The 25,525-nt window shown below is 38.8% G+C and overlaps 1 protein-coding gene across 1 annotated transcript in view; it reads left to right on the forward strand.

Moving 5' to 3' along the window:
* The window catches only part of adgra1b (adhesion G protein-coupled receptor A1b), a 199,401-nt gene that overhangs the window by 154,077 nt on the left and 19,799 nt on the right, over positions 1-25,525 (forward strand). The window contains exon 16 of the mRNA XM_007566798.2: positions 3,513-3,636. Coding sequence (XP_007566860.1) covers positions 3,513-3,636 — 124 coding nt within the window. The remainder of the gene's footprint in view (positions 1-3,512; positions 3,637-25,525) is intronic.

The raw sequence follows: 25,525 nt of genomic DNA on the forward strand, positions 1-25,525 counted from the left end.
AAACCCAATTTATGACGTTTATGACCAACAGTTGTGTTTGTCTCCTCCTCGCTGTGTTCCTTTATCTTTATGATCCAGTTTGTTCATAAACATACTGATGCTGAGATTACCCATCAGATAAATTATGCACAGTTGGATTTGATTTAACAATGATGTGACTTTTAGGTTTTTACTTGCACTAGATTTTATTTGAGAGTAAAAGAGGAAGAATAAAAATGCATCTTTTTCAGATTTTTATTTTGATTATGAAAGTATTTTTAATTTCCACTTCAGGAAGATTTCCCCCTGTGACTCTAATAAACTTTGTGCAAAAATGCTTAAGATATTTATAGACTAAATAACTAATTTAGCAGAAGTCCTTTAGCTTATTCAACCTTTCTGTCATAACAGACATCCATTATATCAACCTCTGTGTCTTGTAGTGTTTCTTCATATTCATTTTTTTTTTCCTTTGTTTGTTTCTCCTGCAGCAGAATGGGACACAGTTCGTTAAACAGAGCAGAATTAGTTTCTTTCATATCGTCTTGTTAATTCCAGCCACGGATCTTTATCTTATCCTCACTCTTGTCTCTTTTTCTGACATAATAAATATGCATTAGACTGTAACCACTTCCATTGCAGCTTGTTACCAAGCCTGCGCTCTTCGGTTTATGAGACATCAGCAGGACGTTTGGCTTGGCTAAACCTCGTCCATGTAAAACGTCTTATATTGCAGGCTGTTGCTTTATTGCCCCTTGCATTTGTTGGAGCGGCTGGTTCTGAGGTGAGGGAGTAGTTGCAGAGCCGGGGCTGTTTTATCCCCCACCAACCCTCTGAGAGATGGAGATATGGAGGGTTGCCAGGTTAATGTACTTGACCCAATGAAAGCCCGCAGCAGAACCTGTGAAAACCTCTTCCAGGGAGGCCAGCAGCCACCCTGATTTATGGGCCTGGTTGCTGGATGGACTGGAACTCAGCAGCGGCCCAGAAAGCAGCAGCAGCTCTAATTCTCCCTCCCCTTTGCAGAAGTCAGTGAAGCCCGGCCACAGACACGCCTCCAGGCTCCAGCAGCCGCTGCTTCATCTACAGTGGGCTCACGTGCAGCCGGGGCTCTACTCCTCCATTTTGGGGAGGGAAGATTCCCACAGCAGGGTTATGTAATTTCAAACGGGGACAGTGACTGAATCAACAACAAAAAATAAATAAATTAGAAAAATAAAGCAATATGAGCTGACAGAGGACGCGAATTAAAAGATTAGATGGTCTGCTAACTCACAGCCCAGAAAACATGTTGGAAATGTCTGACCTATTTAGCCAAGTCTTCTAACAACTGGGTGGAAACCAATGATGTGGGCTGAGTGCCCAGCTCAGGGCTGCATGGACCCTGATTGGTCACATACTTCTCAAAGTGGAAGTGCATTTACATCAAAAACTCCTTTAAAGTTTGGAAAAGTATGAAACAGACTGGAATTTGATTCAAGTATTCCTTCCTTGTGTCCTATTATCTGTCTCTCTTTGTGTCTATGATGTTTTTATGTATTAAGGTGCATGTAAAGGAATTTGGAAAGTGGAGTATGGAAAAGTCTGGAATGTTATCCTTCAAAGATTTGAACATCTAACTTTATCCAGCCATCTTAAAAAATATAATGATCTAGCTCATTGTGGAACCCAGCAGAGTGATTGTTGCACATAGAGCTATAATTACTAGATGTGTGAGTTTCGGTGAGTAGGTTGTGTGGGAATGTTGCAGGCTTAGTGATAAAGTCATACTGGAGGATGAAAATGCACACTTACTGTGGTAAAACAAATGAAATTGATCCTGTCCTGTTTGGTGCCTAACTGAGCCATGTGGCTCAGTGAAGAGTTCACATTTCACAACCTGTCCTATTCATTCCTTTATTTTGTGAAGTGCTGAAAGAGCATCTATCTGAACATCAGCTTTCTAAGGCCCCGTCACTAAATGGAGCAGGTGGGTTTGTTCTCGCTTCTCCAGCTTTGCCTTCTTTAGATCTCATGAATCATATGATTTAAAAATGCAAATGGGCAGCAGAAGAAGAAACAGATACATTGTTAACCTTTGAGATGTCTTAAAAAGTGTATCAGTGGTGTTACTTTGAATATAAAATATCTAATTGTGTAAATATTGATCAGTTTATTTTTAATTAACTAATTAATTTATAAATTCTCAATTAACTAAACAATTGGTCTTAATCTTGCTTCAGTTCTATAGATGAATGTTTAGTGTGAATTAAGTCTTTGCAGGGTGAACTTTATTCATTTTGAACTGAAGTGAAATTGGAAAAAGAAACAATATTTCATAATTTATACATTAAAACTCCCTGTGGAGTATTCTGCCAGTGTGGAGCTAATAAATGAGAACCAGGATTTATCTTTGTAGAAAATTATATAAAGGACAAACAAACAACTGTAACTTTCTAAGTACTATATATATAGAGAGTATTTTACACCAACTATGGTGGCCTGTAATCTGTTCTTTCTCTAAAAATATCTCTGTCTTCCAATCACTGCTCTGTTTTTTTTCTGTTGGGTCATAAATTGCACAAAGTTACATTTTGGGACTCAATGCAGCAATATCTGATAATATGCTAGAATATTGTTCATCACATTTTTAAGGATCTCTTAATCTTGTTTTAATCCGGATCTGATCTACCCCAATCCTGATCAGTTTTATAATTTTACTTTACAGTTTTCTCAAACTAGGACATGTAGAAATCCTGTCAAACCAGTAAAATGTATATTTCACCTTTATTATAATTATAATCTATCCTAAGTCATTAATTAAGTATGACCAAAGAGTTCAATGTAAAAGAGTTAGGCAAAGCTATTTCAACTCCTTTTGACATTGTACTTTTTAGAAATAGTTCTTAAAAAGTAAGGACTTTTTAAGAATGAAAAAGGAATAAAAGTTTGTAAATAAAGGCATAATTAAATCATTTTTGGAACAAAATAACAGATGACATCATAATACATTTAAAAAATTGCAAATTTGAAGATGAGACAACCTTTAAAAATCCCGTCCTGCCCTCATTCTACACATTTAAGTTGATGAACTGACTTAAAATCCTCCCTACACACACAAACCCCATTGAGTAGAAATTTAAGCCAATTTCTTTCTGTTCCATGTAAAAACCTTTGCGACATGTGCAGATGGGCTGGAGGGGGGATAACAGCTTGAGGTAGCAGCATTGGTACATCAACAGATTGTTGCTGCTTTCCTTACATAATGAGAAAATCTATTCAAACTCAAAGCTATTTAAAACAAAAAGAACATGCAAACATGTAGGAGCGCTGTGGTAAGGAGCTACGTGAGTCAGTCTGCATCCCACATGGAGAAGTTGTTCTTCTCCGCACACCTCATCCAACTCCTCAGTCCTAGTGAGCTGCATCCCGGCTTTTCCTTTTGAGCAGTTAAAAAAAAAAAAAAAAACCTGCTGATTGGATCATTTCTGAATAAAATAGTTTAGCTGCATCTGTAATTTTTTTTTTTTGTGTCGTCTTTTTCTTCCTCCCAGCGCTATCCGCATCAGCAGGAAGGGATGGCACATGCTTCTCAACTTCTGTTTCCATACGGCGCTGACCTTCGCTGTGTTTGCCGGTGGCATCAATCGAATCAAATACCCCATCATCTGTCAAGCAGTAAGTGCATTCTCCTTTCTTCCACACTCACTCTCAAAGCTTTCTGGGGAAAAAAAGAGGATTGTGAATGTGTATCCAAGTGTCAACAACCAGGTCAGTGTGTGCAGCCCATGAACCCAAAGCAATCTTGGTTTTATGCTTTCATGCTTCAGCGGCGTGTGGTCTGGGCATTCCTTTAGTACGGCTGTGGCACAATGACAGTAATAATTCATCCTTTTGCTCCACATGAATAGACACAGCTCCACTGGCTTTTGTCTGTCTGTGCAACCACATCTGAAAAAGATATTCCGTACAAGTGTTTGATTTATATATTACCAACAGAATCCTGTCATATTCTTTAAAAATGACTTATCCGAGTGACCTAGATATAAAGAAACTACTGTGGTTGAGATGATTTCTGTATTTTAGATTCTTTCGTTTTGTTGGCTCAGTTTTAAGTTTGGGTTTTTACAGGTGAACCACATTCAATTAGAATATGATTAAAATGTTAATTTGATCAATGGAAGTTTCTTATATGTTTATTAAACACTCCGTCGGAAGGATAAGGCATAAAAGATCATTACTAAAGAAGCTTAAAAAAAGTTAAGTGGAAGGAAAACAGTTCATTCCCTGGATAGGTGATCCCATCCTTTAGAGGATTGTAATGTAAAGACTCTTCAAGAGTTTAGAGAAAATTACCACATGGTTTCTGTTCCACATTTGTTGCATTGAGCCAATCTGAACCAAAGAAAACATCTGAAATATTTCACATGGCGAGATGTTCCCAGAAAAATGACCGGATGGTTGCTCAGCGGGGCTCCTTTGTGTTTAATTTGTAGATGATCATAACTAACTGGTTTTTACAGTTAGTTATGATCATTATGATTATGATCAGACTGTAGATGGTGCAGAACCGCAGTCTGATCGTTTCCGTGTCATGCTGCATTGATGCAGTAATTCAGGCATAAGGAGCCCCAACCAAGTTCTCAGTGGACTTCCTGTTCGGTGTGGACAGTCATTTCAGGAGATTGAATTATTAAAAATCTGTTTTTATTGGTCTTATGCAATATTCTAATTTTCTGAGAAGTTAAGTTTTTGTTGTTTTTTTTAGCTGTAAGCAAAAACCAGTGATACATTCTTAAAATAATGCTCTGTGTGATAAATCTGCATGAGTTTATTTTTTTTTATTATTTTTTCATATAGAATTAAAATAGTAAAATAATTAACCTTTTTCATAATATTTAAATTTGTTCATTTTAGCCACTTTTGTGGCTTTTAGTCCTTTAATCTACGAAGAGGGAAAGCAATAAAGACGCTTTGTGTTTTTTTACCAACTCGATCTGGACAACTCCTGCTCTTCCTCTGATGTAAGCCGCTCTCTGCGCCTGCATTGGATGTCCTGTCAGTGTGATCATCTTTTTGCTGCTCTTGTCTCTGAAGCCCACAGAGTTGAATGAATGAGTTAGACGGAGCGACACGGAGAATTTAGTTGTCAGTACAGATTTGGAAGCAGGACATGCTTTTGTGCCTGCTAGCAATTTGCTATTTTTAGGTATTCATGAGGAGGAAACATGAAGGGATGCCATAAAATATATTAAAGTCTGTACTTTGAATACAGATTAGCTTTAAAGTGCAAAAACTGTTGCAAATGTTGCGTAATTTTTTTTTCATTTAAATTATTTGAGAAACACATTCAAAATAATCATTTTGACAACATTTGGCCATTTTTACAAACTTGCTTCATCAAATTGTCCTCCACTGTCACGTCTTCTGGTTCACCTTTCTATAAACAGACTTTTACACTTTTTTTCTATTTTCCCATCTCAGTTTTCGCTGCCTTCTGTCACTCCCTGTTTGTTTCAGTGGGCCTTGTTCGCTCTCCGTTTTGTGAGCTGCAGCACATTTGGGACTTAGCTGTCTCTTCTGCCTTCGCTGGCACTCAAGGTGTCCCCTCAGTCCACAGAGTAAAGACTCCACTGTTACCTGATGAAATGCGCCCAGCTTCTCCTGGCCTGTCTCACCAGCTGTCATGTCTTCCTCCACTGGAGGAACAGTCACAAATTGGCTGAAGTTTGTCATAAAATGCATCACCCATCCACCTACCTGCTCCCTACCATTTAGCATCTCCCTACTAATTTCATGATTTGAAAATATGTGGTTCTGTTCTGCTGTGACAGGAAGTGAATACCTGACAGGTGAACCACATTTTTTTTTTTTTTTCAAATTGTAAGCAAATCTTTGCCAGCTTATACAAGTCAGCCATGAATTTCTGACCACTGGCAAGAAAACTGAGCAATGCTGCATGTCTTGCAGAAACACAATGTTGTGATGCAGTGACCTGGCTTTCATAAAGAGGTTACTTTAATTTTTTTTGTGTGGGGAGGAAACAAATCATGCAAAATTGTGACAACAGAGCGACTCACAAAAGGACGGAAGTTGGCTGCAGAAAAGGACATGTATAAAAAAAGTGATTTTTCAGATTTGTTCTAACAAATCCAAATGTCAGCATAGCCTTTCCACTGGCGTTCACAGGGAAAGAGCAGCAGCAGACAGGCTGTGCTGATAGCTGATGCTCCCTGTCTGTGTAATGTGACACGTTCAGCTGAGGCTCAAATGAAAGCCGTGTGGGAGCGACCTGAGCTGGTAGCGTGTGCTGCTATGACGCTCAGCAATAATTACAACACGCAAAGGAGGGAAAAAACAACTCTCTCTGTTATTTCTGTCACAGCCACAAAGGGAGCGCGTTATGTGTCGAATTAATACCAAGTCATATCAAATTATGGCAACTCTAGCCTCACACTTTAACAAATATCTCCCTGTGCAAAGATCCTCAGCAGAGCAAGATGTNAGTATTCAAGGCTTACTGAACTTGAGTTTTACTAGAAAGTGCCTTTCTCAGAATCCCCAAAAATCCTGCCGATCATCTTCAGCCACTCCGTTATGTGTCAGTCTGATCCATTCAGCAATTCACAATCCGGAGAAATATTTTTTCCCACTGGAAATCTACCGGGTTCAGATGGAACTGAGGCGGAGTGAACTGTTGTCAGACATGGGGAACGACTACCAAATTTCATATTTACTGGAAGCTGTTTTAGACTGGCTAAATTCAAGTGACAGAAACATGGATATGCTAATGAACAGTGAGAAAACCTGTGAAAGGTGCAAGGGAGATTTCATAGACCTCTTGAAGAGCAGTGCCCTCGTTGTTCAGCCTGCAAAACGTCTCATCAGGATCGCCTCTTTGTTTAGCTGTTGGGTGGATTATGGTAGGGAAACTCGCTGTTCATGCTGCAAGTCAGTCTTTAGCAGAAAGAACTTCCTCAGTAAAAATGAAGCGATAGTCTTGTTTCTGCCACGGTCGGCCAGGTCTGTCGAATCCAACACGTCCAGTGATTCCAAATGCAACTATTGACGTTCCTGGACAAAGTGGAAATTGGCTGTTCCGTCTTTCCTCCATCATCTGCTGTGATTCAGAGCAGACCCACTTCTACACAAATCTTATGAGTGGACAACGGACGTTTAAGCCTGATGATGACTGCGTTTCGTTTGCAGGTGGCTACTGCAAAGAAGAGATTTACAAAAGGGGATTTGTTTATATTTATGAGAAGCATGCACCAAATGTGATGTCTTCCCTGCTCCTCCTGTCCAAAGCTGTGATGGTTACATGGTGCCCGGTGTTTTTGTTTGAGACCATCCATGTCATGTCCCTCATCTCCCTTATTCCCTGCAGCTGCGTTGCTCCCTGATTGTTTCCCTTCTTAAGCCTCATCGAACGCTTTCAGCAAGTAGTTTCTAGCTCTCCCTTCTCGCCCTCTGTGTTACTGCCTCGCCCTTGTCCTCTGGATTTGCCCCTTTTGCCTTACCCTTGTCAGACTGCTGTTTTGCCTACCCGGATCTCGACCCAAGCCTGTTTCTTTGACACCGCTCACGCTCACTCCCTCAGACTCTGCTCTCTTCCTCATTGTGTATGACCTCGGCCCAGCTGACCAAGAACTTGTATCTGGTCTTAATACCTCTAGCTTGGTAATGGCTCTCTCTACAGTACCGTGCCACTCCTGTGTGGCCGTCGAGTCCATAGTGGCCAGATTATACTGTAAAAGCACCCTAGGAGGACCCGAAATCAGCCACAAGACAGAAGTGAGCAGAAACCTCAGATTTTTATTAGAGACAGCTAAGAGTGGCACAATGGATAGTCAGCTATAGCACTGGCTGATGCAGGGCAGCGTACTCACACCGTGGAATCAGAGGTATTAAAAAAGGCACCTATTATTCTACACATGGTCTGCAGTCAGTCACTGCCTCCATGCATTGCTATGGGTCGGCCCCAATAAAGAGGTGCTCTATTGGGTGTAGAAGAATAGGTCAGTCACTGCCTCCATGCATTGCTTTGGGCAGGCCCCAATTAAGCTTCTGGAAACGCCTTCCCAAAACTCTGACGTCAGCCCTACTAAAAGTTTTCATGCTTAACAACTGCATTTGTGTCAGGAAACAATTCTTGGTTTTAAATGTATTTGAAATTGCTTTGTTATGTAATCATTTTACTCTGGAAAACAGTGGCTGGTCTGAATGCATCAGGTTTTCCATCCTGAATGAATGGATTCTTATAACCAGAAGTGAATTTCTATATGTATGTGGGTAAAACATTACAAATGTCTTTTTGGGACTGAACTATTTTTTACAGAATATATTATTTTAAAATCTAAGGCTTAAAAGATCTACTGAATGGATTAGGATTCAGGATGGATTTATAATCCCAACAATCAGCAGTCTACTTTGGAACGGTGCTGGTAAAAGCTCTGAGTCAGGTCGCAACCCCTCGCAGGTCCAGACAGGCTCATCGGCCTTTTGGATAAACACGGTGAGGGAATCTCCCACCGGGCTCGTTTCTGAGACAATGATAGAGCCAGACAGCTTGTATGTGGATCACTCTCCGAGACACAAAGTCACACCGAGCTGGCGGGGCTTATGGAGATAAGGTGCACTTTATTTAGCAACTTCAACATGATGGAGCCAAAAATCACGACATCACTCTTCATTTTGCCTCGATCGGTGCCAGACAGTGCGTTGGCTGCATACAGGGTGAGACTGGATTGTTTTCAAAGGCCCCAGTTTGCTCTTGTGCAGATCTAAAGCTGACAGGAACTCTTACAAAGAACTTCGCATCCTTACAGATTTAAGCTGTAACAGTCACAGTTTGTGCCACAACTGAACGACATTTTTGCGAAATTTATTTCACCGTCACATTCATTGTATTATATTTTCTCTCCCCATTTGTTTTCTTTAATCTATTTCTGGTCCAGAATTTTCTCTGCTGGCAGCCTGGGAAGCTTATGATATTTTTGCATTCAGTCACTCTGCCAAACATTGTCAGCTTAATGCCTGAAATGCTGAATGTAAATGCAGAGGGAAGACTATTCGCTCGACACGGTTGTTTCTCCTTTGTAGTGATTTGGACAGCATTCGAGCTGAGAGACGTTTCCTCGACGTTTATTTGTGTTTTGCTCACATATCTCATCAGAGCTCTATGCTGTGAATATGTATCCTAGGAGCTCATTATGTGTCATTATGTTTTTTTTTTCCAAAGTTTCTTTCATTTTTCACACCAAGTTTTTACTGACTGATGGTTTTTCGTGGCGCTGATAGTGACAATGTTTTTCTTGTTTACTTTTTCTGTGCTTCAGGATTTGAAGAAGGTGCTCTCTTTCCCCCCTTACCCCGGGGAGTTTCTGCACCCGGTCGTGTACGCCTGCACGGCGGTCATGTTGCTCTGCCTCTTCGCCTCCATCATCACGTACATAGTGCACCACAGGTAAGAGGAAATCTCATAAACTGGATAACATGCCTGCTACATTCGAGGTTTAATCCTCTTCAGCCTGGCGTGCTGAAATTTAAATTCACAGTCATTAACTCCACCTCAGCGTTTGGACAAGCGGGCAGACGGTTACATAATCTCCTAATTTCTCACCTTTTTTTCCAGCCTCATGGTGGTTTGTGACTCCTCTGCTCACTGGGGTGTGAGTCAGATGCTTTAGGCTGCTGTTAAGCCCTACAATCTGTCTAAGAGGATATAAAACATGTACACATTAGTGTCTGTGGTAAAGCATGTGTTTTAGTCCATCATAAGACAAACACATGCCCCCAACGGATTTGTTAGGAGGTATAGAGGCCACCTTTGCTGCTTTGTATCTGAACGAGGTGAGAACAGAGAAGCAGGCATTTTGTAGTGTACCTTCAGCCTTTTTTTAGGTTTATAAAGTAGAAGTTTGCTCCACTAGAATATTGTTTAAGTGCAGCAATAAGTCATTTTGCTAATTGCTGTGTTTTATATGCAGTGTTTGTGAATTAAAACGATACAATGTTGAACTTTTTTCGCCGTTCAGATATATCCCGTTGAACTAGGAAACAAATTTGTTAGCAGCAGAAATAAAAACATTAAAGAAACATCAGCCATAACCGTATTACTGCTCATATTCCATCAACATTTTACTTGACACTAAATGTATTATTTTGGTTACTGGAAGTCCAATGAGATATTAGTGTGACCCTTTTTTATTGGTGTTACATCTAAAAGTATCTGCTAAACATCTGATTTTTGAACAAGGTGAGAAACTGTGCAACTAGTTTCATCAACAAGTTTCCAACAGGTTTTAGGCTGTGTGTATTATGCTTACATCAGTAACCCATATCTTGAAAACTGCTCAAACCACAAGCATCTTCAAGTTTTTTTTTGGCAAAAAGAACATCAGTTCCTGTTTAGGCTAGAAGCAAAAAAAAAAAAGAAAGTCCATATTTTAAGGTGTGATGGCAGATTTTTATGTTTTGCACACACAGTTAGAGGGGATTTTCCTTCAATGTAGCTCACATTAACGGACCCTTCCACCTCCTCCACACCTCCCACTAGGCTCTCCCTAACACTAAAACACATCTCTGTTTAGTAACACTTCAGTATCACTCCAGCAGACTGACAGGATCCAAGCCGTGAAGCGCTGGAACTGGGTGTTAAATGGGCAGAATGCAAGACAGTTCAGTGATAGACACCGCATGGAGTGGGAGTGCATGTAGAAATATATTTACCCACAATGATGTGTGTGTTGACTTCCTTTTCCAACAACAAGACATTTCAGCACAGAATTTGTGATTATTGGTAAACGTAAGATGTTGGAGCGAAGGGAAATTCACAGCAGTTGGTATAATTTCCTTAAACCCGAAATCCTTTGAAAGCAACTGACACAATTTACATCAAAAGTGTTCACAGTCAGGACAAATTAACAAATACTTGAATCAGACTGCAGCAGTCAGAGACATTTTCCAACACTTCACAGTTTACATACCAGCATATTTAGAGATTTTACAAATCAAACTGTGGTGAATTAGGTGTGAACCCCTGGTGTTTGCAGAGGTTGGGACCAAGTAGCTGGAATCCACAAATACTGGAGACTTATCTAAGAATGCATTCATCTGCTTATTGTAATAGTTCAAACACAAAATATACCATAATATGCATTAATATGCACAATGAAATGGTCCAGCCGTAGAAGCTAATAGCAAAGGTCTTCCTCATGGCGCTATTGAGGTACAGCCAATCATCACCAAGGAAAATAAATAGTCCTCCTTTATTGGCTGTTTTCCAAACGCCAGCCAATAGTGTGCCAATAATCATTGTGCCTAGATATCTGTGCTTCTCAAGCTTTTAGACGAGCTCTATGAAAAAAATGACATGTAGGCAAATTTACCACAAAATACTTTGGAGTTACTTCCACAGAAAATGAATCTACGCAAACTGAACGATGATTAAGTGGGAGTCCACTGTAGACATAAAACATGTTAAGAAAATGGGATATAATTGATCAATCGTTTATGTATTGTGAATAATGATAAGGGTAAATATTTTTTTTCTTAATCACTAAGATCTATGTAATTTCCTACTTCACAGAGGAGAATAATGTTCATATGGTGAATATATGACATTTTAACGAAAGCTTCAATTTCAAGGAGGGTCCAGTAGAATCCAGATTTATCAGGAATTGCACTTATGTATTTTATTAATGAAACAACCAAACATTAACCATGAAGTTAAAAAATGTCTGAAGGAACTTGGTGCTCAAAATAATTGTTAATGTTTCAGAGAAACGGGAGGAGTGATTCATCCTGGCCTCTGCTGGACGGCCACAATAAATCTGATAAGAAAACTGCTGATAAAAAACCCAACATTGTTTTTCTCTTATTTGAAACTCCAAAAGTAGTTTTGCGTTTTCTTTCTGCCACTGTCTCTGAATGTCAAATAGATTGATGGGAGAAACTTCGCCTGTGTGTTTTTACAGTCTGCTCTCTGTCAGACGCTATAAAACCACATCGTTTTCACTTTTTGTATCTTTTATTACTTCATTCGGCTGCAGCTGCCTCCTGGCAAAGTTCACTGATGCAGATGTCTCTAAGGAAAGAACCTTCATTACCTGTGTTTTTTTTTTCTGCCTTAGGGTTGTTGTTTTGTTTTTTTTACTTTGCTAAAAAAGCAGCATAAACAACATTTTAAAATAATTTAATTCATTTAGCGTGTTGTCCAGCCTTAGGTAGCAGCACAGTTTCACTGTGAAATCAGACCTCAGTTTAAATTGTTAATCTTCTTACAGTAAATGTGTCAACTTTTCTGCTGCCTGCAAATTATTTTGAAGTCATCACCACAGGTTTTGCTTAACAACAGCAGTCAAATGCAGTTATGGCAATCTCTTGGCGCGTACGTACCGCCATGTGCTACGTTTTAGCTTTTCTATTATTTGAATTATCAGCAGTGCTTTGCAGAAGTATTCATCACCTTGAGCTTTTTCACAGTTTGTCACTTTGCACCAGACACCTCAATGTATTGCACTGGGGCTTTATAGAAGTAGAACATGGTTATGAAGTGGAAGGAAAACGATACATGATTTTCTTTTTCAATTGTCAGTGTAAACAAAACAAAAACAGACTGGTGTGTTCTTGTTTTCAGTCAGTGCTTTGTATAGCCATCTTTCAGTGCTGTTACAGTACTTGGGTAATGTCGGTAGGCCTGTTCTGACCAGTTTGTTTTCTGTTCTCATTTGCAAAATAGCTCAAGCTCATTCAGATTCGTTGAAGAGCATCCCTGAAAATGATGTTCCAAACATCGTCGTAGTTTCTCAGATTGATTTAAACGGACCTGCTTTGACCTGACCCATCCTGCTGTAGCTCTGACTGTCAGTCCAGGGTTGGTTTCCTGTTGAAGGTGAATATCTTCACCAGCGTCAAACAGGTTTCCTTCAGGATCGCCGTGTTTTTAGTTTCCTCGCAAGTCTGACCTGCTTTCCTGTGTTGCTAACAAAAATGATCCTCACATCATGATGCTGCCACCACTGTGTTTCATGACAGATAGGGTTTTTTTTTTACTTCAGAAGTTGTATGTTGGCTTCATTAAAAGCAATCACCTTTCACAGTTTTCTTGGCAAGACTTAGTTTGTGCATGAAGAACTTATTTTGACTTTTTATTGCCACTCTTCCATAAAAACCCAATTTATGACGTTTATGACCAACAGTTGTGTTTGTCTCCTCCTCGCTGTGTTCCTTTATCTTTATGATCCAGTTTGTTCATAAACATACTGATGCTGAGATTACCCATCAGATAAATTATGCACAGTTGGATTTGATTTAACAATGATGTGACTTTTAGGTTTTTACTTGCACTAGATTTTATTTGAGAGTAAAAGAGGAAGAATAAAAATGCATCTTTTTCAGATTTTTATTTTGATTATGAAAGTATTTTTAATTTCCACTTCAGGAAGATTTCCCCCTGTGACTCTAATAAACTTTGTGCAAAAATGCTTAAGATATTTATAGACTAAATAACTAATTTAGCAGAAGTCCTTTAGCTTATTCAACCTTTCTGTCATAACAGACATCCATTATATCAACCTCTGTGTCTTGTAGTGTTTCTTCATATTCATTTTTTTTTTCCTTTGTTTGTTTCTCCTGCAGCAGAATGGGACACAGTTCGTTAAACAGAGCAGAATTAGTTTCTTTCATATCGTCTTGTTAATTCCAGCCACGGATCTTTATCTTATCCTCACTCTTGTCTCTTTTTCTGACATAATAAATATGCATTAGACTGTAACCACTTCCATTGCAGCTTGTTACCAAGCCTGCGCTCTTCGGTTTATGAGACATCAGCAGGACGTTTGGCTTGGCTAAACCTCGTCCATGTAAAACGTCTTATATTGCAGGCTGTTGCTTTATTGCCCCTTGCATTTGTTGGAGCGGCTGGTTCTGAGGTGAGGGAGTAGTTGCAGAGCCGGGGCTGTTTTATCCCCCACCAACCCTCTGAGAGATGGAGATATGGAGGGTTGCCAGGTTAATGTACTTGACCCAATGAAAGCCCGCAGCAGAACCTGTGAAAACCTCTTCCAGGGAGGCCAGCAGCCACCCTGATTTATGGGCCTGGTTGCTGGATGGACTGGAACTCAGCAGCGGCCCAGAAAGCAGCAGCAGCTCTAATTCTCCCTCCCCTTTGCAGAAGTCAGTGAAGCCCGGCCACAGACACGCCTCCAGGCTCCAGCAGCCGCTGCTTCATCTACAGTGGGCTCACGTGCAGCCGGGGCTCTACTCCTCCATTTTGGGGAGGGAAGATTCCCACAGCAGGGTTATGTAATTTCAAACGGGGACAGTGACTGAATCAACAACAAAAAATAAATAAATTAGAAAAATAAAGCAATATGAGCTGACAGAGGACGCGAATTAAAAGATTAGATGGTCTGCTAACTCACAGCCCAGAAAACATGTTGGAAATGTCTGACCTATTTAGCCAAGTCTTCTAACAACTGGGTGGAAACCAATGATGTGGGCTGAGTGCCCAGCTCAGGGCTGCATGGACCCTGATTGGTCACATACTTCTCAAAGTGGAAGTGCATTTACATCAAAAACTCCTTTAAAGTTTGGAAAAGTATGAAACAGACTGGAATTTGATTCAAGTATTCCTTCCTTGTGTCCTATTATCTGTCTCTCTTTGTGTCTATGATGTTTTTATGTATTAAGGTGCATGTAAAGGAATTTGGAAAGTGGAGTATGGAAAAGTCTGGAATGTTATCCTTCAAAGATTTGAACATCTAACTTTATCCAGCCATCTTAAAAAATATAATGATCTAGCTCATTGTGGAACCCAGCAGAGTGATTGTTGCACATAGAGCTATAATTACTAGATGTGTGAGTTTCGGTGAGTAGGTTGTGTGGGAATGTTGCAGGCTTAGTGATAAAGTCATACTGGAGGATGAAAATGCACACTTACTGTGGTAAAACAAATGAAATTGATCCTGTCCTGTTTGGTGCCTAACTGAGCCATGTGGCTCAGTGAAGAGTTCACATTTCACAACCTGTCCTATTCATTCCTTTATTTTGTGAAGTGCTGAAAGAGCATCTATCTGAACATCAGCTTTCTAAGGCCCCGTCACTAAATGGAGCAGGTGGGTTTGTTCTCGCTTCTCCAGCTTTGCCTTCTTTAGATCTCATGAATCATATGATTTAAAAATGCAAATGGGCAGCAGAAGAAGAAACAGATACATTGTTAACCTTTGAGATGTCTTAAAAAGTGTATCAGTGGTGTTACTTTGAATATAAAATATCTAATTGTGTAAATATTGATCAGTTTATTTTTAATTAACTAATTAATTTATAAATTCTCAATTAACTAAACAATTGGTCTTAATCTTGCTTCAGTTCTATAGATGAATGTTTAGTGTGAATTAAGTCTTTGCAGGGTGAACTTTATTCATTTTGAACTGAAGTGAAATTGGAAAAAGAAACAATATTTCATAATTTATACATTAAAACTCCCTGTGGAGTATTCTGCCAGTGTGGAGCTAATAAATGAGAACCAGGATTTATCTTTGTAGAAAATTATATAAAGGACAAACAAACAACTGTAACTTTCTAAGTACTATATATATAGAGAGTATTTTACACCAACTATGGTGGCCTGTAATCTGTTCTTTCTCTAAAAATATCTCTGTCTTCCAATCACTGCTCTGTTTTTTTTCTGTTGGGTCATAAATTGCACAAAGTTACATTTTGGGACTCAATGCAGCAATATCTGATAATATGCTAGAATATTGTTCATCACATTTTTAAGGATCTCTTAATCTTGTTTTAATCCGGATCTGATCTACCCCAATCCTGATCAGTTTTATAATTTTACTTTACAGTTTTCTCAAACTAGGACATGTAGAAATCCTGTCAAACCAGTAAAATGTATATTTCACCTTTATTATAATTATAATCTATCCTAAGTCATTAATTAAGTATGACCAAAGAGTTCAATGTAAAAGAGTTAGGCAAAGCTATTTCAACTCCTTTTGACATTGTACTTTTTAGAAATAGTTCTTAAAAAGTAAGGACTTTTTAAGAATGAAAAAGGAATAAAAGTTTGTAAATAAAGGCATAATTAAATCATTTTTGGAACAAAATAACAGATGACATCATAATACATTTAAAAAATTGCAAATTTGAAGATGAGACAACCTTTAAAAATCCCGTCCTGCCCTCATTCTACACATTTAAGTTGATGAACTGACTTAAAATCCTCCCTACACACACAAACCCCATTGAGTAGAAATTTAAGCCAATTTCTTTCTGTTCCATGTAAAAACCTTTGCGACATGTGCAGATGGGCTGGAGGGGGGATAACAGCTTGAGGTAGCAGCATTGGTACATCAACAGATTGTTGCTGCTTTCCTTACATAATGAGAAAATCTATTCAAACTCAAAGCTATTTAAAACAAAAAGAACATGCAAACATGTAGGAGCGCTGTGGTAAGGAGCTACGTGAGTCAGTCTGCATCCCACATGGAGAAGTTGTTCTTCTCCGCACACCTCATCCAACTCCTCAGTCCTAGTGAGCTGCATCCCGGCTTTTCCTTTTGAGCAGTTAAAAAAAAAAAAAAAAACCTGCTGATTGGATCATTTCTGAATAAAATAGTTTAGCTGCATCTGTAATTTTTTTTTTTTGTGTCGTCTTTTTCTTCCTCCCAGCGCTATCCGCATCAGCAGGAAGGGATGGCACATGCTTCTCAACTTCTGTTTCCATACGGCGCTGACCTTCGCTGTGTTTGCCGGTGGCATCAATCGAATCAAATACCCCATCATCTGTCAAGCAGTAAGTGCATTCTCCTTTCTTCCACACTCACTCTCAAAGCTTTCTGGGGAAAAAAAGAGGATTGTGAATGTGTATCCAAGTGTCAACAACCAGGTCAGTGTGTGCAGCCCATGAACCCAAAGCAATCTTGGTTTTATGCTTTCATGCTTCAGCGGCGTGTGGTCTGGGCATTCCTTTAGTACGGCTGTGGCACAATGACAGTAATAATTCATCCTTTTGCTCCACATGAATAGACACAGCTCCACTGGCTTTTGTCTGTCTGTGCAACCACATCTGAAAAAGATATTCCGTACAAGTGTTTGATTTATATATTACCAACAGAATCCTGTCATATTCTTTAAAAATGACTTATCCGAGTGACCTAGATATAAAGAAACTACTGTGGTTGAGATGATTTCTGTATTTTAGATTCTTTCGTTTTGTTGGCTCAGTTTTAAGTTTGGGTTTTTACAGGTGAACCACATTCAATTAGAATATGATTAAAATGTTAATTTGATCAATGGAAGTTTCTTATATGTTTATTAAACACTCCGTCGGAAGGATAAGGCATAAAAGATCATTACTAAAGAAGCTTAAAAAAAGTTAAGTGGAAGGAAAACAGTTCATTCCCTGGATAGGTGATCCCATCCTTTAGAGGATTGTAATGTAAAGACTCTTCAAGAGTTTAGAGAAAATTACCACATGGTTTCTGTTCCACATTTGTTGCATTGAGCCAATCTGAACCAAAGAAAACATCTGAAATATTTCACATGGCGAGATGTTCCCAGAAAAATGACCGGATGGTTGCTCAGCGGGGCTCCTTTGTGTTTAATTTGTAGATGATCATAACTAACTGGTTTTTACAGTTAGTTATGATCATTATGATTATGATCAGACTGTAGATGGTGCAGAACCGCAGTCTGATCGTTTCCGTGTCATGCTGCATTGATGCAGTAATTCAGGCATAAGGAGCCCCAACCAAGTACTCAGTGGACTTCCTGTTCGGTGTGGACAGTCATTTCAGGAGATTGAATTATTAAAAATCTGTTTTTATTGGTCTTATGCAATATTCTAATTTTCTGAGAAGTTAAGTTTTTGTTGTTTTTTTTAGCTGTAAGCAAAAACCAGTGATACATTCTTAAAATAATGCTCTGTGTGATAAATCTGCATGAGTTTATTTTTTTTTATTATTTTTTCATATAGAATTAAAATAGTAAAATAATTAACCTTTTTCATAATATTTAAATTTGTTCATTTTAGCCACTTTTGTGGCTTTTAGTCCTTTAATCTACGAAGAGGGAAAGCAATAAAGACGCTTTGTGCTTTTTTACCAACTCGTCCTGGACAACTCCTGCTCTTCCTCTGATGTAAGCCGCTCTCTGCGCCTGCATTGGATGTCCTGTCAGTGTGATCATCTTTTTGCTGCTCTTGTCTCTGAAGCCCACAGAGTTGAATGAATGAGTTAGACGGAGCGACACGGAGAATTTAGTTGTCAGTACAGATTTGGAAGCAGGACATGCTTTTGTGCCTGCTAGCAATTTGCTATTTTTAGGTATTCATGAGGAGGAAACATGAAGGGATGCCATAAAATATATTAAAGTCTGTACTTTGAATACAGATTAGCTTTAAAGTGCAAAAACTGTTGCAAATGTTGCGTAATTTTTTTTTCATTTAAATTATTTGAGAAACACATTCAAAATAATCATTTTGACAACATTTGGCCATTTTTACAAACTTGCTTCATCAAATTATCCTCCACTGTCACGTCTTCTGGTTCACCTTTCTATAAACAGACTTTTACACTTTTTTTCTATTTTCCCATCTCAGTTTTCGCTGCCTTCTGTCACTCCCTGTTTGTTTCAGTGGGCCTTGTTCGCTCTCCGTTTTGTGAGCTGCAGCACATTTGGGACTTAGCTGTCTCTTCTGCCTTCGCTGGCACTCAAGGCGTCCCCTCAGTCCACAGAGTAAAGACTCCACTGTTACCTGATGAAATGCGCCCAGCTTCTCCTGGCCTGTCTCACCAGCTGTCATGTCTTCCTCCACTGGAGGAACAGTCACAAATTGGCTGAAGTTTGTCATAAAATGCATCACCCATCCACCTACCTGCTCCCTACCATTTAGCATCTCCCTACTAATTTCATGATTTGAAAATATGTGGTTCTGTTCTGCTGTGACAGGAAGTGAATACCTGACAGGTGAACCACATTTTTTTTTTTTTTTCAAATTGTAAGCAAATCTTTGCCAGCTTATACAAGTCAGCCATGAATTTCTGACCACTGGCAGGAAAACTGAGTAATGCTGCATGTCTTGCAGAAACACAATGTTGTGATGCAGTGACCTGGCTTTCATAAAGAGGTTACTTTAATTTTTTTTGTGTGGGGAGGAAACAAATCATGCAAAATTGTGACAACAGAGCGACTCACAAAAGGACGGAAGTTGGCTGCAGAAAAGGACATGTATAAAAAAAGTGATTTTTCAGATTTGTTCTAACAAATCCAAATGTCAGCATAGCCTTTCCACTGGCGTTCACAGGGAAAGAGCAGCAGCAGACAGGCTGTGCTGATAGCTGATGCTCCCTGTCTGTGTAATGTGACACGTTCAGCTGAGGCTCAAATGAAAGCCGTGTGGGAGCGACCTGAGCTGGTAGCGTGTGCTGCTATGACGCTCAGCAATAATTACAACACGCAAAGGAGGGAAAAAACAACTCTCTCTGTTATTTCTGTCACAGCCACAAAGGGAGCGCGTTATGTGTCGAATTAATTCCAAGTCATATCAAATTATGGCAACTCTAGCCTCACACTTTAACAAATATCTCCCTGTGCAAAGATCCTCAGCAGAGCAAGATGTGCGACTTCACTGCAGCTTTTCTAAAAGCTACTTATTGCTCTGATGGAGCGGAGAAGACGTCCCATCAATTGAAAAGTCATGGTCCGTGTCAAAAAAAACGAATAAAGCACCCCGGGCCTCCTTAGTCCTGATTGGGTTTGTGGAACTCTTTGCAAACCCAGAAAGTCCCCAAAGTCCATAAAATAAAATGAGAACTGCAAAACAGAACCACCTGCAATAAAACAGACCAAAAACAACAAAAGAACAGTTCAAGCAATAAAAACCAGAAAGTGGAAGAAAATAAAAGACTAATAAGTACCGACTGATATTTTCAGCTAGAAATAAAAGTCAGTAGCATTAGGCACTTGAACAAATAAAAGATGTTGGATCCACAGTTTTGTTACAGAAATGTTCTGTGATCTCATCTTTAACAAGAACTGGTTCTCTCAGTTCAGTCGGGTTAAAATGAATTGATTCATATTTACAATTCACCTCCTAAATACTCTGAACTACGTTCAGAGCTCCAATTGGAAATAAATCTCATTCATTTATCATAATTTGTCTGAAATAAATATGACATATATAGTAATGTTATTCATAATTAGCCTGTGGATTATGTTGTCGCCTAACATCCACTTTATTTTGTCATGTTTTCAAAAACAACAAAGAAGATTGTCTGAACTTACAAAACAAATAATTTTATCCAGGCTCTCAGTAATTACACATTTGTTCATAATTTCACATCCATAAAATCAGAACTAATTCACGTTTCCATTATGAAACTTTGTTCAGAAGGGAGTTAAACCAACATGGTGTTCATTTTAAATACTGACAAAACCTTCAATCATATTTATTTTATTTCAGTTGTTTACCTCCAAGATGATTGGAGTTGGAGCTGCAGCTTATCTGCAGCTTTTTGCTTCATCTCTGCACAAAAAGAACAACAAAAAAATAAAAGTCTCCAGGTAATATACTTTAATAAAGAGAAGAAAAAGGCGCCATAGTCCAGTTTAAAGGGAGAGCCTAAACTATCGATGTGGGTCCAAACGTGCTGCCTGCGCGCACACACACACACACACACACACACACACACACACACACACACACACACACACACACACACTCAGACAAAATGTTGCTCTTCCTCCTCCAGGAAAGTTTGCTTCTATAAATCAAAGGGTTTATTTTTTTAACTTGGACATGTGAGAAGAAACTAAAAAAATGAAACTGGGAAAAAATAAAAGTAATTTTGGAAAGAAATCAGACTTTTCATTGGGACATGCCCTTTGGCAGTTTATTCAGCGCAGAGATTTATATTTAAATTAGGATGCTGTGTTCTATGTGTGTCTGGATATCTGTAAGTTTTACTTCTGCTTGTCTCACTCACAGTTTATCACACGCTTTTAGTTGTTCCAGACCTTCAACCTTTTCCACAAAAGCTCTGAGAACTGCTGGCTTGTAGGAATGTCTAAAAAGAGACTAGAAGCTAAAACCAGTAAATTTTACCCCCTGAGTGTCTTCAGCTCTCTGTAACTATGTTAATATAAACCCCTGTGGCTCATACTTAATGACTTTTTCTGAAATTACTCTCTTTTGCATCTGTTCAGTGTGAAATATTTGTATGGCCATATAAGCTTGGAGCTGCTGAGATGATCCTTTTTACGCACAGAAACAATGTAGACTTCAGCACACTCAGCTGTATTACTAGGAGTTGTGTGTTGCTGTAGCAACCAGGTTGACACTGACTATCAAAACAAACCTTTTCTAATTAGGTAGACAGATTGAATTACAGATAATTATGGTGGAATAATATTTAATATGGATTTTATTTGCTTCACTGAAGTAGTTATAATCACCTAGAAGACAATCTAAGAAAGCAGCATATGTATGACACGCTTCAGGGCCTGAACAACTTGAAGTAGGATGTAAAGTTTGACTGACAAACATTATGGAAGCATTTAAAAGAGCAAAACAATGGATGTAAACCAGGTTTTGGTTTACACTCAAGCATTAATGTCCAGGCTATTTCACATGGAGCAATCTGAATATGTGTATAAAATCAGTGATCAGTATGAAATAAAAGGACAAAGTTAGTGTCTAAAATAGTCTGGAGTATTTTCTGAGTCAGTCAGTAACAATCAGCTCAAGAAAAAACTCCAGCTCAGTCAGACTGACTGGAAACAGAATATTATTTTATAATCTTACCACAGATCCCAATTCAAGTCAGGTCTGGACTTGGACTGGGTTACTTTGACAGATAAGTGTGCTTTGATCTAAACCAGGAGTCTCCAACCTTTTATCTTCTGTGATCTACTTTTACACAAGAACATCAGAGCTACTCATGCTTGGCAAAATGTATCTAAATATCCAACTTCCACAAGTCATAAGCAAACACTTATTCCCCATATAATAAAGCACGTCAACACACATTGTGTTCAAAAACTTTCTTTCACAAGCATCTGAGCGCTAGAAATGAAAATGAACACAAAGAAATAAAATGAGTAGCACTCCTGAAGAGCACTTCAAAAAAATGTGTAAAACTGAGGTAATGAAATAAGATTCAACAGCTGAATGACTTGAACTTCTCTTAATTCAGATTTTGTGAAAAACAAACAAACAGCATGAATGTCTGAGCTCATAAATCCGCCATCTTTGTGTACGGTGTTTGTCATTGATGGTGCGTCATCAGTTGTTACAGAAACCAAGTTTTCGACAGGAATTTATTTCCAACATCTCCCCCTTTGTTGCACAGTAGATGTCAACTCCCTTTGTGGTGATTTTCAGTAGCAGTAATGTCAGAATCTCCTCTTTTATGGTAAAGTAATCAAACACCATGTGTGTGAAAGCAGCCAGACGCGCCGTGTCACTGCAGTCCACAGACTCATCGCACTGCAGTGAAGACGGGATCAGAGAGAAACTCAAATGTCACAACTGCTTAACAGATGGTTTAAAATAACAGCTACAGCTTTGATTCAATTCAGATTATTTATATAGAACGGGTTTACAAAAAATGTTACTTCAAAGCACTTTACAAAACAAACATATCCAGTGTTTAATAAGTCAATAGGATCATAAAGAGAGAGAAAATATGTTCCTACTTTCTTCTGTCATCTTTACAAACTTTACACTTTTATGGCTGAAATAAACCCAAAACCATTTTTTTAGGTGTCAGCTTTGAATGGGGATCACCCAACACTTATGGACCACAGAGCCTAAATTTAATGGCCCATAATTACACATTTGTCAAGAAATGTAGCACTCTGCTGCTGCAGTGATTTAGCAGGGTGGCTTTGATTGTCTCTATTTTAGGTGATCATAGCTTTATGACTAATTGGTGGTCATGAAGGACAGAGTTTAGATTTATATCATCTTAACATATGGTGATAAATACTCCAAAGCATACCCAAAACAATCTCCTTTGGACAAAAGATTTATATGCCGGTTTAGGGATTTGCTGCTCATGTCACCAATAAAGCTGTCAACACAATGAAAAAACAATGAATCTCCATAACTACGTTCTGATGTTTTGGTGGACCAGCAGACTGCAGAGTCCTCATCAGGATTGGATTTAGCGCTGTGTAAATAGATGGACGTCTTCTTAGTGTAACACCGTTTCAGTGTCACCTGAAGGCAGTCGTTCTACAATTAAACATTCAGTCTGCGTAATCAGAGAGGCTTTTATCTGCACTAAGTGCATAATGGAGACAGAGTTTAATATACTGCTAATTATACTTTTATTTAGCCATATAACCCGTGTGAGGTCGAGGCAGGACAAAGCAACAAGGCATCTTTGAATAGACTCAGAAGGTTAAAATGAATGAAATGAAGGTTTAGTCCTCTGTAATTAACATCATTTATAAATTGTTTTCTTGAAACAATTTCTAAATTAAACATTCATGGAATCACCCATGGTGGGCATGGCTTTGAAATTAAATTTAAAGGGCATGATTCTTTCTTCTTTTTCTTTTTTTGTGCAACTTTCTCTTCTCAGTTGTTGGGCGTCACACCATGGTAGTTTCATTGAAAAGTTTTGGGTTCGATTCCCGCCACACAGTTATGTACATCTTCCCTACATCATCCGTCTTTGTTTTACTGGGTGAGCTTTTATCCGAACTACAGTAATGGACCTGTCAAAATGTTATTCTGAGGACACCATCTGTCACAACATTCACTCCATAAGTCCATCTTCGGTGAGTTTTTTCACAACCATAGATGGATAATTAGACTGCAGCTGCAGTCAAACAGTTACTCATTTGAACCAGAAAAGAAAAACTGTTGCAGCTGAAGCAAATTATCCAGGATACACAGGCAGGATTATTTATTTAACGTGATCTGCGGACATCAGCAGACATTCTGCATGGAGTGGACACAGCTGTTCTGTCCCGGCTGAACCGGCACCGCGCAACTGGGTTTAGACTCTGGATAGATGAATTGATTATTCACTTTGAAAAACAACGGAGAAGTGAATTATATAGTTACAGTATTTTTTCATATATTGAAGATTTTCCATTTTTCTAGCTATAAATCTTGATAATTGCCTTTTAACCACTAAAATAGTTTTTACAGAAAAACTGGAAAAAGTAACCACACAAAATAATCTTTTTGTTTTTTTTAATGAGTGCACAGTGCATTCTACTTATCTGCTGTGCTGAAGCACAGAGCTCAGTAATGAATGGCATCAAGCTATTTTAAGGTAGATGGAGCATGAGAATAAGCGTAATCTTTACAGCCACAATAGCCGATAGAACAATAATTATGTGCCCATGACAGAAAGGCTTAATCGATGTGAGGAACTCGTTTTTATCTTCAGTTTCCAGGCCACTTGCTACATGTGTTTATAAAAACCAAGACTGCTGTGGCAACGAAAGGTGCATGGCGATCAGACGGCTCTATTGGCTTTTAAATAAACTGTTTACCACAGAACTGACCTGATATAACACAAAATGAATTCATGCTTAAGGCTGTTTTTAATTTTTTTAAATCTTAAATCAAGATTTTTAATCAAGCTGGATAAAGTCGTGCAAAATTAAGAGTGTCAATCTGTTCCTTTTGTTGATAATATCTGCAAATGACTGCTTATTAGGAAATGAGAAAAAGCTTCCTGTAAATTAGATGAGTAATAACAGAACATGTGAGATATTAGTTACAGGCCAGGACTTTTTCATGTTACCCATTCAGCTACTGAAACACTTTTTTTATGATATGCATATATGAATATTAATATCTACCAGTGCAGATACTTTCCTATCCACGTCCTTTTAACCTTCAACCTTCAGGGCTGTTTTTGGTTGTATAGATGAATATCAGTAAACCCACAGAGGATCTGTTAGATATGCTGCTGTAATTCTGGACTCTACCTGTAAGTGTATTTATATTTACAGGACTGATTGTTATAGTTTAAGCATCAGAATGGCTGTTTTTACGCATTTATTTACATCACTGTTGCTGCTAAATCTGAACAAAGATGGCTGCTAGACCCAGTGACAAAAGTGTAATTAAACGAGTCTTTCTGCCACCGTAAATTATTCATGATTCAGAGCCAACATTGTCTGTGAATTATTCAACCAAAGATCCCAGAGAAGTTAATAAGGAGGCTTCATATGGATGCAGATCAGGACCAGAGAGCAAAGAGAGAAGGAGGAAGTTCAAGCTATCTCTTCCATCAATCACAAAAGGTCAGGATCATTTCCCCGTCTCAAACTTTCCAACCGCACAGCCAGATACGGATTTACAGAAGAGCGGCAAAAGCAAATGAGGTGGATGAGCAGTGGTGGGCAAACAACTGGTGGTGATTCTGATTCAGGAGATGTTTCTGTCTGGATATTGAACTATTAGAAGGTCATACAGCAACAGTCTTCAGTCAGAAGCCTCTTTAGATTCGTTGCGAGACTGGTTGCTAGTGGAGATCCGTCCTGCCCACAGCTTTAACATCCACAGCGACTCTTTGAAGGCATC

The sequence above is a fragment of the Poecilia formosa genome, unplaced genomic scaffold (assembly GCF_000485575.1).
Source record: "Poecilia formosa unplaced genomic scaffold, Poecilia_formosa-5.1.2 Scaffold199, whole genome shotgun sequence".
Lineage (NCBI taxonomy): Eukaryota > Metazoa > Chordata > Actinopteri > Cyprinodontiformes > Poeciliidae > Poecilia > Poecilia formosa.